At 38.7% G+C, this 15,051-nt stretch overlaps 1 protein-coding gene across 1 annotated transcript; it reads right to left on the bottom strand.

Annotated features, from left to right (window-relative positions):
• Positions 1-6,109: 6,109 nt before the first annotated feature.
• Positions 6,110-7,139, bottom strand: LOC121969097 (probable methionine--tRNA ligase). The gene is made up of 3 exons (XM_042519022.1): positions 6,669-7,139; positions 6,491-6,592; positions 6,110-6,334 (listed from the first exon to the last, which is right to left on the bottom strand). Exons 1-3 carry the CDS (start codon positions 6,672-6,674, stop codon positions 6,110-6,112), a joined length of 333 nt encoding a protein of 110 aa, XP_042374956.1. The 5' UTR covers positions 6,675-7,139.
• Positions 7,140-15,051: the final 7,912 nt, after the last annotated feature.

Here is a 15,051-nt window from a genome sequence, read left to right as displayed (position 1 = left end):
AATCCAAACTAATTGCACCTGGTACACCTCTACAGAATGGTGTAGTAGAAAGAAGGTATAGGACTCTTATGGAAATAAGTAGATTGATGATGAGTTATTTTACCAAATTCATTTTAAGGATATACTCTGGAAAAGGAAGTGAACATAGTACCTTCCAAAGTCAGAACTCTCTACTCATATAGAATTGCTGAATAGGTGTAAGCCTATTTTGAAGCATATTCGGATTCGGGTAGTCCAGCACATATGCTGAAGAGAGACAATGATAAGTTGGACAGGAATTCACTTGTTTGTGGGTTATCCTAGAGAAATGAAAGTAGGTTTATAGTCTTAAAAATCAGAAGGTCATTGTTAGCATCAATGACCGATTTTTAGAAAAGGACTATGTAATAAACCACGTGCCCATAAGAAAATAATAAAAGACATGTCTAATCTAGTACCAATTGTACAAGATGAGATACCACAAGGAAACTGCAACACGTATCACAAATGATACACAATTGCAGAAAGTGTCTTGTCGTAGTGGGAGGGTTGTTAGGCAACCTAAAAAGATTTATGTTTTGGGAGAGTTTTTGGACTCGATCCCTGGAGAACATGAACCTGATCTCCGGGCATATGACAAAGCACTCCAAGATAAAGATGCAATATCTTGGCAAAGAGTAATGAATAACAGAATTAGAATATATGTATTCTAATAAAATCTGAAAGCTTGTAGAACCACCAAATGGTGTAAAAGCCTTTGGGTATAAAAAGGTCTATAATAGGAAAAGAGGGATAGACAGGAAGGTAGAAACTTTCAAAGCAAGGCTAGATGAAAAAGGAAACTTTTTTACTGGTAGCCATGCTTAAGTCTATCTGGATACTTTTATCTATTTGGCAAGTGGATGTCAAGACAGCATTCCTTAATGGAAGTCTTGAAGAAAGCATCCATATAAAGCAACCAGAAGGGTTCATTGTAAAGGGCTAAGAGCATCTTGTGTGCAAGCTCAATCAGTTTATGGACTGAGGCAAAGCTTCAAGGTCTTGGAACATCCAGTTTATCAAAGTAATCCAGACCTATGGATTTATTGAGTAAACGGATAAGTCTTGTGTATACAAAAGGTGTGATGGAAACGTGGTGGTGTTTCTTGTACTATACGTAGATAACATTTTTGGTAGTTGGAAACAATATCAAAATGTTGTCAGAAGTAAGGGTATGGTTGTCCAAATAATTCGATATAAAGGACTTGGGAGAATGTATATATTTTTGAGATCAAAGTAATAAGGAATCACAAGAAAAAATATATATGTATTACTTATCCCAAGCTTAATACATCGAAAAAATCCTTGCTCGTTTTTAGCATGCAAAACTCCTAGAAAGGTTTCTTACTTTTTAAGTATGGAGTGTCTTTATCTAAAGAGATGTCTCCGATGACATCAAAGGAGATTGAGGACATGTAGGCAGTTCTTTATGCTTCGGCAGTTAGACAACCTAATGTATGCTATGAACGAGATCAGAAATCTGTTTTGCCAAGGGCATAGTTGGCAGATATCAAAGTAACCCTAGACAAGGACATTGGACCGCAGTAAAGCATATATTAAAGTACCTTAGAGGAACTAGAGATTATATGCTAGCTTACAAGGCAGTTAATTTGGTCCCTGTGGGTTACACGGATTTTGACTTCCAATCGGATAGGGAAAATAATAAGTCGACCTCGGGATTTTGTGTTTCCTTTAGGAGGAAAAGTCATAACTATGGAAGAGTGATAAGCATAGGTGTTTTTCTGGACTCCACCATAGAAGCTGAGTATATGGCAAGCCTCTGAGGTAGCCATAAAAGCTGAATGACTTAATTACCTCAAGATAGACTTAGATATGATTTCTAGTTTGCCCAAAGATTATTACAATTTATTGTAATAATAATGGTGCAGTAACAAACTCGAAGAAACCATGAGTCTATAAGGCAAGTAAACACAATAGAGCGCAAGTACTACCCAATACGAGAAATTGTATAACGAGGAGAAGTTGTTGCCGCCTAGATTGCTTCAGATGATAACCTAAGGTCCTTAAGGCAAGAGTTTTTTTGAAAGGCATGGGAATCAGATGTATGGCAGCAGATATGGCAGCTTAGTCTTTTAGTATAAGTGGGAGATTGTTAGAGTGTATACTAAAAGTCTAGCTTTTGGTATAAACATTTATCTAGAAATAAGAATCACATTGGTCAAATGTCTACATTTATGATAAATGTAGTTGTTCAATTAATTTATATTGTAGATAACATGGTGTGTGGTGTCACACACAGAGGATCATGTTATCAGTACCTTATAAATTATAAACAGTAGCTCACGACCATAATGGAAAGGAACAAACCATCACTACAAGAAAATCTGCATTCAACAACACTCAAACGACAACGGTTTTATACCAAATCTTTGTCTTTTTACCTTTTAACAACGGTTTTAACAAAAATCGTTGTCTTTTAGCAATTTTTTTTGGCCTACGACAACGGTTTTTAAAAACCGTTGTCTATTTATGTTTTTTTGGGGCTACGACAACGGTTTTTAAAGGCTACGACAACAGTTTTTGAAAAATGTTGTCTATGTGCGCTTTTTTTGGGATTACGACAACGGTTTTTGAAAACCGTTGTCTATTAAGTGTTATTGAATAGCGTTGTTTTTCTTCTTTCGCCGCTTTTTCCCCTTCGTAATTTTTTGCCGCTGCTGCGTTTTGTCTTTCCCTCTCTCTGAAATTTTTTGCCGCTGCATTCTGCCCCTTTACCTTCTCGATCCCTAAAACCTCTCACTTGCTCTCTCATTTTCTATGGTGATGGTGAGCGCGCAGCTGTGGGATTGGAGTAGAATGGAAGGCTTAGAGGTTTTCAATGCGTGGCGATCTTTGTCGACGCATCCTAAACCTCATCGCATACCTCTGATCTGCAGCCACGGATTGTACCAACCGCGACCTCGACGACCTTGGAGCACTGCTAAGATCAAGCAGCACTTCTGTTTTATTCCTCTCTCGACTCGATCGCTCCTTTGTCCATCGCACGCTTTCATATTCTTTGCTTTTTCCTTTTCTTCTACAGATCATTTGAAGATGGAGGGCGATCTCCTTTCCATGGCTTCCACTCAGCGCTTGAAGTTATTCCAGGGAAGCCAGGCTTTTCCCTCCAACCTCCACCTCCATCTTCTGTCAAAACTAGGCATTCTGCGAAATTTAGGAGATAAAGAAAGCTGGTAAGCGAAATGAGTTCTTGGTGGAAGGGTAACTATCCTACAGCCAGGTCCAATGGTGACTCTTCGAGGAGGAATTCGACGACCACTGAGGAACAGAAGCAGACGAGAAGGACAAACACGTTCTACGGACCTTTGGAATCGCATTGGCATTTTCCGGAGCCCGAGAAGAAGAAGCCCCCTTTGACTTCAAAATTGACCTTCAGGTCCTTGTAGAAATCGCTCACTAAGGTCAGCAAAAGCAATGCATTTCCAACGATGTTCCAAGGCGTCCACGATCCGAATGAGGAGAAAGTGGTGAAGTCGTTGAGGGACACACTACTATCGAAGGGTCAGCTACCTGAGAAGTATGATGACTACCATACACTTCTCCAGTATGGCTAGAATACATTTGTTAAGTAGCAGGAAGAAATTTCTCTTTTTGAATCCTTCTTATTATTATATTGATCATACATGTCCTAGTTCTATATCGTGTGAAAGAATTTTACTATTGATGCTATAGCTTTCTATTCTTCTCTGCAGATTTTTGTGATTGCGGAACTTCAACATGTCTAAGGCAGAGATCATGTTTGTTAATATGCTCAAGTGGAGAGATAGTTCTGGTGTTTATCTTATTGCAAAAGTAATATATTCCTGACATGTTTTTCTCCCTATGGGTTACTATGTGGGCATTTCAATTCAACACCTCACGACTTTTACTGACTTTGACACAAATATGATGAAACAAATAACAATTTTCATCCAATTTCTACAATAATATTTCTGCCGAGATCTTTTTCCTTGCAAACATTAAATCAAATGACAGATTAAAAAAATGTCTTTTAAATGCTGGTTTTTTCTAAATAATGCTTTCATTTTTTTCAAACATAACCATGATGATCCATGTGAATATACATTCCTTTGCAGGTTTTGGATTCTTTATAGGGCCAAGCAAGATGGACCAGTAGTCTTGGTAAATTACCTTACTATGAATATCATCCTATACCTTGGTCATCTCAATATAACTGTTGTACAAACACCTATTCAGGGTTGGCGTCATCCTTGGGAAGGGCATGGAGATCACTCACATGATCATGTGCCTGAAGACAAGGTATTATAGTACAAGCATGCCTTAATTCATCTACAATTTCCCTTTTGTTTGTGTATGTATAAGATGCTTCCAAAGCTTCAATATGATTATTGTTGACAACAGGTGCTTATTCATGAATAAGCTCCAAGCAGATTCAATTTCCCTATAAGATGTATGTTTGGATTCATGGTATAGACTAAAAGATTATTGTTGTGGCACCTTTACCTTAGAAGTGCTAACAAGCTCAATGCACATGATGAATCTCTTTGCTATCCTTTCAAACTGCTAATTTCTAGCTTCAATATGCATTGACATTGACCTGTTATGCTTGGATATCTTCTAGGTGTAGATGTTAGAACATCCAAGATATGCGAACTTGGAATATTGAATTATAGAGCTAAGCGAGTGCTTTGGATTGCCCTCCGCCAGCTTGAAGTAATTGAGACCCACAGTGGATATGGTTCTCATCACACATCTTTCCTGTAATGAATTAAGATTGTCTGCTACATTTTTGACCTGGCTCTGATCCATTAGATCTGTGTAACTATGCTGTAAGATTTCACAGTAGAACGAGAGACATGTGAGAAGGTGATTTCTTTGACTCATTTAATTAGATCTAGTCCTTTATTTGCTAATACTTCCCCATACTGATTTTTTTTAAGCATGTTAGAATTGTGAAGAATTTCTAATTATATCTGTGTGCTACCTTTCTCATAGTTTATTGCAATGTGTGATAACTATTAGATGTTGCTATTCTTTCTCTCCATTATGTAGTCCTTTGATTAATATTTGCCAATTTTCCATAGTTTTTCACTTTAAGATCTTTCAAGCATCTAGTGACAAGTGCAAATTGGTTAGCATCTAGTGACATCCTTGTGTTGACTTTAGAGATTAAAAATTGATGTAATTAGCATGTTTTTCTGGTGCTATAATCCAATGATATAATTTATTCTTCCAATGCGAGTAAACATTGTCAGATTCTTTTATACTCCTTTATGTATTAGATTTCTTATGATTATTTCTTATTGCCTTCTCATTTTTCTAATCGTAGAGATCGAGCGAATCAAAGAAATACTTGCAATGCCGAATGGAAAGGTTAGTTTGCATCTAGTTTAGCTTTTTCCCTCTTAATGGAATATTCTTGAGATAGAAATGAGTGCAAAATAAGTCTGTTAATATCTTAGTTGTCTCGGAAGAAGTCTATTGTGTCACTTGTGCTGGGCTACTGTATAATTTACTTAATTCTATATTTTTCCTTATGCTTGACGTTATAATTGTTCCTCTTTGAAAGTGCCCTTAATCTTAGTCCTTAATCTCCTATTGACTTTATTCACAGATTATTAGTCTTGATGAAACGCATACCTCTTGGGCGCTTGACAGATAGATTAGAAGTCTTTGTTTTCTTAAACACACTAATGGTTTTATTTTGTTTCTAGAAACTTGATGGCGAAACAAGATCTGTCAGAGCTTAGTTAGCTTAGTTTATGCAATGCTACAATAGATTTATCCGAGAATCCCTTGATCTCTCCTTTAAGATAATAATTGTTGATTAAGAATCACCCACTAGTGGGAATTACATGAAGCCCTTGATCTAGTTGTATTCGCTATTGCTTGAATAAGTTGATTAAAGTTGCAAGTTGAGCCTGCACTTTCACTAAGACTAGAAATTTTATCCTTTAATCAAGTAGTAGTTTCTTGATGGAGTTTATTTAGCATATGAAACTCATTTAAGATTTATGTTTGTTGTTCAATACTTTTTTGACCTCATACTTGTTATAATTTTTGGTTTATAATGCATTGGACCTTAATGTAAAAAGGCAGATTGTCTACCTTATGGCTCCATTTGTGATAGATGAAACTTTACAAACACCAGCAGATGTTGTGAAAGGCACATCCTTATAACAGGCAACCACTCTTTATTAGACTGCAGATCAACCTGCAGCTTCTCCCAAACTTTGCTCTTGGCGTTTAAGACGCTGTTTGGTTCGCCTGAGTATCCCAGAAAGGTCACTCGTTCACCAACCTTGGCTGATGATGGTGGATCAACTAACTCAACCTGGAAACAAAATGAATTCATTAGTCGTTCTTGATGAATGATCACATGTAAAGATGATAATTTCCGAGGTAAACCAACCAATATTATAATACTAAAAAACTAACAGGTTAGTAAAAGCAAAGACTTGTAAGAATGGAGGCAGAGTTAACGACTTAACTTTGTGTGGTCATCGTTTGATGCAGCCAAGACCATTGCTTGTGACTTAATGCCCCTCATGGTTGCAGGCTTCAAGTTACAAAGGACACAAACCTTCCGATTCTGCACCAGTGATTTAGAGAACATAGGAAATTCACATCCAAATGGAAGAAAATTTGAAAAGGGAAGCAAAATAAACCTGCATTTCCTCAAGAGGAATATATTTCACGAGGCCACTAACAACTGTTCGAGGGGATTCTTCACCGACATCAATTTCTTCAACATAGAGTGAATCTGCATCTGGGTGCTTCTGAACTTTTTTGATGAGGCCAACAGGTATGTCAAGTCTTGAGACAGAAATTTCTGTTTCAGCAGACTTCGTTTTTGTACTGCCAGAAGGCTTGTTATGTTGTTTCTTAGAATTTCCTACAGCAGGTCACATGAGAAACTTATTGAGCTCTAGGATAAGCTTTAACTTCATTAAGTCGAGTTTTATTAATACTTCAAAACTTGGAAAACCATTTACATTAATACAACACTAAAAAGTAGCTTCATTTGCAGGTCTAGGATAAACCTTCATGAAACTTTCTCCTTGTATCAAAAATTGTATATGGTCAAGAGTTACTAGTGCTTCAGATAAAGATGAACTCTTCTAATATATGTTTATATTTTGCAGGTTCTATTGACAAAGTTTTATGTTGTGGTTTTATTTGCCGATATGAATGGGGTACTTGAAGAGTATGATTTATCAAATCTATTATTGTGATTGTAGCAACTACATTTCTCCAAATTTCAGCTATCAACCCTGTTTTACGTCTTCTACAGGTATTATATTCTTCCCTTTTATTTTTGGTGCTTTGCTCACATACTTTGATTCACAAAAATCCAGAATATTGGAAAAGGTTGATATGGAAGAATCAGCAAGTGAGAAAGAGGAGTCCGATGAAATTCTACAAGTTGAAGATTTTGATGGGGCTTGAGTTGACAATAATTACTTGCAATCCTACATGGCATGAACCACCATCACAAGTTTCTAGTCTTTTGACAATTATTCATTAGTTGTAAATGAAGTTTATTTGTTTATTTGTATTGGGATAAATTTTATTTGAATATTAGACATGTTTTCTCTTTTGTGATTGTAATATAATTCTTGTATAAGTAACATTTTGAATGACATTGATATGGAAAATATTCTTTCTTTTGTGATTATGATTCTTTATTATATATTTATATTGAAATATGATATATTGGTATTAAAAGATAATAATTTAAAAGACAATGATCTAAAACTGTTGTTGTTGTCTATCACCCTCAAAGACAACGGTTAAAAATCGTTGTCAAAGCCCCAAAAACGGTTGTAAACTAGCAGTGTTAATAAAAAATGCTCTAAACAACAACGGTTTTAAACCGTTGTCTTTTCATTCAAAGACAACGGTTTAAAACCGTTATCGTAGCCTCCACTTTTAACAACACTGCCAGTTACAACGGTTTTAAAGGGCCTACGACAACGGTTTTTAACCATTGTCTTTTAATGTTTTTGTTGTAGTGATTGGAAGGTCGTAGTGTAATTAGGTATTAGTTTATCTTAACTATATAATTACACTAGTACACTTAGAGTGTATTGAGTAGGACCAATAGAGGTTGTTTCTTTTATACTGACTTTATAAAGAAACAAAGACCTCAGTTATTATGGAAGTGTGTGCTCTTAATCCTAATATAATAACAAGCACATATATTTGATATTTATTTTTTTAATTTATCAATGGGTGAGATTTAGTTCAATGAATCAATAAGCCCGATGAGTTGGGAAATGATATCACTTATAGTGTGTGTTGTTTGTTGGTGCAACATTCCTCAGGTCAAGGTTGTCCTGGTTGACCAAGCTTGAGTCTTGGTTTGGATTTCGATGTTTGACAATGCAAGGTTGATTGAAGAAGAGTCAAGTAGGTCAAGGATGACCGGATACTTGACTGGGAAGTCCTAACTGGGATGTTAGGTAGGAGGAAAATCCTGGTAAGTGAAGTCAGGTGAAAGACCTAGTGAGTGAAGCTAGGCAATTGGGAAGTCCTAGTGAGTGAAGCTAGGCAGGAGAAAAATCCTGGTGAGTGAAGCCAGGTGAAAGACCTAGTGAGTGAAGCTAGGCAATTGGGAAAGTCCTGGTGAGTGAAGCCAGGCAAGAGAAATCCAAATGGGTCAAGGTTGACCAGACATCTGGTGAGAGTCCAAGTAGGTCAAAGGGATTGACCGGATACTTGGCACGAGGAAGAAAAGTCCAAGTAGGTCTTAGGGAGTGACCGGATACTTGGCAAGAAGAGAAAAGTCCAAGTGGGTCAAAGGGATTGACAAGACACTTGGTGAGAGAGTCCTAGCTGGTCAAGGGTGACCGGATGCTAGGTCTTATGTACCAACAAGTCATGGTTGACTAGATGTTGGTTTAGGGGGCTTTGGGCTTGGTTTTGGGCAAAAACCAAGATCTGGATTGATCAGCTGATTGATCCAGCAGGTTTGGATTGATCCGTGGATCGATCCAGCAGATCTGGATCGATCCGTGGATCGATCCAACAGATCTGGATCGATCAGTGGATCGATCCAGAAGATCTGGATCGATCCACCGATCGATCTGGTGAGTCCCCGGGAACAGAACCCCTCTGGATCGATCGGTGGATCGATCCAGAGGTCCCAATCGATCAGTGGATCGATTGGGACGCTGCTGCTTCGCGCGATAAGCGCTGGATCGATCCAAAAGTTTTTTCAGAGCACAGAGGCGCTCTGGATCGATCCAAAGCCTCCCCGATCGATTGGGAGCATTCCAATCGATCGGGATTCGACCGTTAATGTCGATTTAAGCCGTAGGCGTTCATTTCCTTCGGAATAACTTCACCGATTCATTCCAGATTCATCACAGCTCCTCCCCAGCACTCTCTAAGCTCCTCACCGCCAGTTCTTGAAGGTTCTTGGAGGTTCATCCAAGTCAAGAGGCGAGTTGCAACGACAAGAAGAAGTAGCTAGGGTTTTTACTGCATCTCTTGTAAGCTTTTGCTTATTCTTTACTACCCTTTCTTCTACTTGTATTGAGAGTCTTGTAGGCCTTCTCCGCCTTCGGTAGTTACCAAAAAGGAGTGTTTATTAGTGGAGGTGTGTGTGTGTGCGTGGATCCTTGGACTAGTCACCTCTTGTGAGGTGGATACCAAGTAAAATCCTATTGTTAGCATTGTTGTAGTTTGTTTCTTTGTATTCCGCTGCGCATCACTTGAAGAAACAAGCAACGACGAGCAACGAGCACCCCCCCCTCTAGCTACTTTTCGGTCCTAACAAGTGGTATCAGAGCAAGGTTGCTCTTCACCGGAATCACCGCCGGAAGGGGCAAACATAACAAGCAAAGCTAGAGGGTGAAGAAGTTGGAGCAAATTCATCAAAGTCAAAGAATTCAAGAAGCTCAACTTCAAGATGCAATTCCAAGATGGACTTGGATTTGATATAAGGGTGGCTCCACCATACACATCCACAAGCTTTGATTCTTGGAGATCAAGAATTGAAAATTTCTTGATGATGGAGATAGAGCAATGGTTTGCTCTAATGGAAGGTTTTAAGGCTCCAAGGAATTCAAAGGGAAAAGTTCTCAAAAGGAGCAAATGGAGCCAAGAACAAATCCAAAGATGTGAGGCCAATGACAAAGTGACCAAGCTTTTGGTCAATCTATTGCCGAGCAACATCTTGGAGGAAATTGGAGAAGTTGAAGATGCCAAAGAGCTATGGAGCAAATTGGAAAAGTCTCATGAGATCCCCTCCACTGTACCTAACCAAGAAGAATCCAAAGAGGGTGACTCATTGGAGCAAGATCAAGAGGAGGACTCCGAAGTTGAGAGATGCTCAACTTCGAAGAAGAAATCCAAGAAGCTTCATTCTCAAGGAGTGTAATCAAAAGAGCAAGGAAGGAGCATATTCCTTGTTTCATGTACAAGAGGATGAAGAAGAAGGTGAAGCCTCCACCTCTAGGATTGAGGGGGAGCAACTCTTGGTGACACCGGATCAAGAAGAAGGAGAATCCTCCACATCCGGGTCAAGAGAAGAAGAGGATGAAGAAGCTTCCACCTCCACAAGTCAAGATAAATCAATTGGAGGGAAATCGATTTCGGATCAAGAGGAAGCCTCTACATTCATATCAAATGGAGGAGCAAGTGCCACCCCTACACAAGAAGGTATAAATAGTTCAATTAATAATAAGAATCATATTATATGTTTTGAATGTAGGGAACATGGGCACTACAAAAGCAAGTGCCCTAAATTGGCCAAGAAGAAGGGCCAAGTGGCACCTAAGGGTAAGGAGAAGCTAAAGGAGACCATCCCCGGAACAAAGAAGAGCAAGGAGCACATTGTGTGCTTCTCTTGCAATCAAAAGGGGCATTACCGGAGTCAATGCCCTAAGGGGAAGAAGATGGTCAAGGCTCAAGGAGGAAGCTCAAGTCAAGGGGGAGCCTCTAAGGTAAAAAGGAAGGTAACTTTTATTGAGTCTATCCCTTTACATTATGGTAAAAAGCATGCTAGTTCTAACTTATATCATTTTAATAATATTTACCATAAGAATAGAGAGCATGGTAAAATTAAGGAAAATAATGTAGCTTACCATGCTAAAACTACCACACCTAGGATTAGGAAGGTAGATAAAAATCTAGGCAAACACACTAAGGACCTTAGCTACAAGCCTAGAAATAAAAATGCTCATAAATTTAATGGAAAACCAAAAACTAAGGACTTAGTGATAGAAAATCAAGTCTTGAGGTCAAGGCTTGATAAAATGGAAAAGACCCTAAAAAGGATGGAAAATATCCTAAAAGGGTAAAATGAGCATAGCCTAGGTCTAGGAGCACAAAGGTCATCTAATGGCCATAGGGGTTTGGGATACAAACCAAAGGCTAAGAAGGATGTAATCTCTTACCATAGGGTTCCATATAGTTATGGAACCAACCCTAGGTCTAGTGGTCAAGCCAAAAATACAAGGGAAGTTATCCCTAAGAGTATTTTTGCAACAAATGTGACTAAGACTTCTAAGAAGTCTAAGAAAGTCACAAAGAAGGTTACAAGGGAAGCAATCCCTAGAGTTGACCTAGAAAAAGTGACCAAGACTTCTAAGAAGCCCAACAAGGTCATTAGGAAGGTATCTAGGGAAGTTATCCCTAGTGAGTACCTAGAGCATCCAAGGAGCACCAATAGGTGTTGGGTTCCTAGGAGCATCTTCTCTACCCCATAGATGGGTTAGAGAGTGTCAACCCTAAGAAGAAGGGTAGTTAACCTAACTTTGAAGAAATTGACACTCAATGAGCATTTTCAAGGTTTTTGTTAACCTTTGAAAATGAAATGGATTTATTGTTACTCTTGGAAAGAGTAAAATGTGCTATAAAGGAAGAAATTTGAGATGACTTTAAATGGCACAAGAAATCAAGTGTTAAGAAATACCAAATTGGGATTTTGGTATTGCCTTAGGAATTTAAGGCAAATCTAAGCCTTAATTTAAAGTGATTACTCTTATGGGAAAATGTAATATGCCAACATTTGAGGAATGTTTTAAATTTTTAATTGTCATAATTAATTCAAGAGATTAAAGAAATGTCAAGTTGGGTTTTGGCATTTTCCTAAGGAAATTGGGTAATCTAGGATTTATGCTTTAGGATTAGCTAAGGGTTAAGGATACTTAGATAGATAATCTAGGTATATTTTAATTATGCAAAATCTTGCCATGTTTGGTTGCCCATTATATGCCATGACATCATGTTTTATTTGTGCATTCATGACTTATTATGAAAAAAAAACTCAAAAATATCATGTCATGACATACATACATCATGTAGTTATAGGCTATTTTCTTTTGAAAATTATTTCCTTTTGATGTATGCCATAACATAATCATGCATTATGTTTAAATTCCTTATAATTAAGGACAAATGACATTTAACAACACTTATTAACAAGTGACATCCTAGGTGGATGTCTAATATCTCTAAAATGCCTAGATAGTTATGCATGATCCCTAGAATAGGGCAAAACCAAAATCTCACATCTCACAAGGACCATAAGGTGACTTGTATGTGTTTTAGTGCACATTAGATACAAGTGAGATGTTAGGAAGATGAACAAAACTCAAGATGTTGATTTAGTGCATTCTTTGAGTTTTAGGTTCATCAAAACACATAGTTATGTGTTTTCCCATCATTGGGAAAGCTAATGTACAAGTCATGTGCATTAAGCCCAAGGAACATGGTGGGATATTGGTTTTGAAAATGTTTTTAAAATGATTTTGGAAAACCTTGGTGAAGGCTATCTTTTGATAGTAATCACCATTGAATAGTTAGACACAAACTTGAAGAAAACACTAAAGTTTTTACAAGTTCTCAAGTTTGTGTCAATCTTTGAAAATATAATGTATTTTCATAGAAAACTATTTTTCCATGATAAATTATACCCTAAATAATGTCTACACAAATTTTTACGATTTTTGGAATTTTGTAGAATTTTCTAGGGGTTTCTGAAATTGGCTGAAATTGAATTTCAGCAATTTCAGGCCTTCAATCGATCAGTGGATCGATTGGAGTGCCTCAATCGATCAACCGATCGATTGAGAAGGCATTTCTCGCGAGCAGAAGCTCGCTGGATCGATCAGCCGATCGATCCAAGAAGCCTGAATCGATCAGTGGATCGATTCAGCAGGGTTCAATCGATTGGAACCCAACTCCAATCAATTGAAGATGCTGATTTTGGCTGGGAAAGCTTATTTTCAGCATTTTGAACCTATTTTAGTCTAGGTAACCATTCCAAACCCCTGAAAATACATTTGTATACATAAAAAGGGCGTTTTCGTGTGGAAAACATGGATGGATTGGTTAAGGAAGGCTAAGTTGAAGTTTAGGTTGAGGTTTGTTTCAAATTTTGAATATTTGAACCTCAAAACTTCTAAAATTGGGTTTCCTAAAGTTTTGGGGATTCCAAGTCATTGTTGGTGCAATGACAGAAGTTACCACCATGTCTTTATGGGGAGGGACTCTTTAAAGACATAAAAATTATTTTTCATGAACCTTGAAAGGTGGTTAACCTTCCATTAAGAACATGCTCAAGGTTGAGCGTTTGAACTTTAATGGGGAGTGGATATCCTCTTTGTTCAAGTTGTTTCAAGTGGATAATGCTCAAGGATGGGCATTTGCCTACATTGGGGGAGAATATAGGGTTAAGGTTAATGAAGGGTATGGGACCTTCATTATCGTGCTGATCACAACGAGTGAAGTTGTGAACGACGATGAGCAACTCTTCAGGGGGAGAGTTTTCAACAAGTGAATCTGTTGATGTGTGCCCAAAAATGGGGCATGGTTTGATGTGTGCCAATAGGGGGAGAATGAAAGGGAGTAAGTTAGGCTTTTATCACCTAGAGGGAGTTTGCCCTCTTAGGGGGAGAATGAAGGGCTTAACTTATGTATTCATTACCTAGTGGCATGAAGAAGGTTTAGGCTATGGGATTAGCCTAACTTACATGTGGTATTATAAGTGATAGTGTTGGTATTGTCAAACATCAAAAAGGGGGAGATTGTTGGTGCAACATTCCTTAGGTCAAGGTTGACCTGGTTGACCAAGCTTGAGTCTTGGTTTGGATTTCGATGTTTGACAATGCAAGGTTGATTGAAGAATAGTCAAGTAGGTCAAGGATGACCGGATACTTGACTGGGAAGTCCTAACTGGGATGCTAGGCAGGAGGAAAATCCTGGTGAGTGAAGTCAGGTGAAAGACCTAGTGAGTGAAACTAGGCAATTGGGAAGTCCTAGTGAGTGAAGCTAGGCAGGAGAAAAATCCTGGTGAGTGAAGCCAGGTGAAAGACCTAGTGAGTGAAGCTAGGCAATTGGGAAAGTCCTGGTGAGTGAAGCCAGGCAAGAGAAATCCAAATGGGTCAAGGTTGACCAGACATCTGGTGAGAGTCCAAGTAGGTCAAAGGGATTGACCGGATACTTGGCACGAGGAAGAAAAGTCCAAGTAGGTCTTAGGGAGTGACCGGATACTTGGCAAGAAGAGAAAAGTCCAAGTGGGTCAAAGGGATTGACCAGACACTTGGTGAGAGAGTCCTAGCTGGTCAAGGGTGACCGGATGCTAGGTCTTATGTACCAACAAGTCATGGTTGACTAGATGTTGGTTTAGGGGGCTTTGAGCTTGGTTTTGGGCAAAAACCAAGATCTGGATTGATCAGCCAATTGATCCAGCAGGTTTGGATTGATCCGTGGATCGATCCAGCAGATCTAGATCGATTCGTGGATCGATCCAACAGATCTGGATCGATCAGTGGATCGATCCGGTGAGTCCCCGCGAACAGAACCCCTCTGGATCGGTCGGTAGATCGATCCAGAGGTCCCAATCGATCAGGGATCGATTGGGACGCTGCTGCTTCGCGCGTTAAGCGCTGGATCGATCCAGAAGTTTTTCCAGAGCACAAAGGCGCTCTGGATCGATCGGGATTCGACCGTTAGCCTCGATTTAAGCCACAGGCATTCATTTCCTTCGGAATAACTTCACCGATTCATTCCAGATTCATCACAGCTCCTCCCCAGCAC

This window comes from Zingiber officinale, chromosome 4A (assembly GCF_018446385.1).
Source record: "Zingiber officinale cultivar Zhangliang chromosome 4A, Zo_v1.1, whole genome shotgun sequence".
NCBI classification, from domain to species: Eukaryota; Viridiplantae; Streptophyta; class Magnoliopsida; order Zingiberales; family Zingiberaceae; genus Zingiber; species Zingiber officinale.
The sequence above is the reverse complement of the archived record's forward strand: the minus strand, read 5'-3'. Positions and strand labels throughout refer to the sequence as shown.

Excerpts from the sequence above, each read along its gene's own strand:
- LOC121969097 (XM_042519022.1), bottom strand. Across the intron at positions 6,335-6,490 it reads CAAACGATGACCACACAAAG|GTTGAGTTAGTTGATCCACC; the intron begins TTAAGTCGTTAA and ends TTTTGTTTCCAG.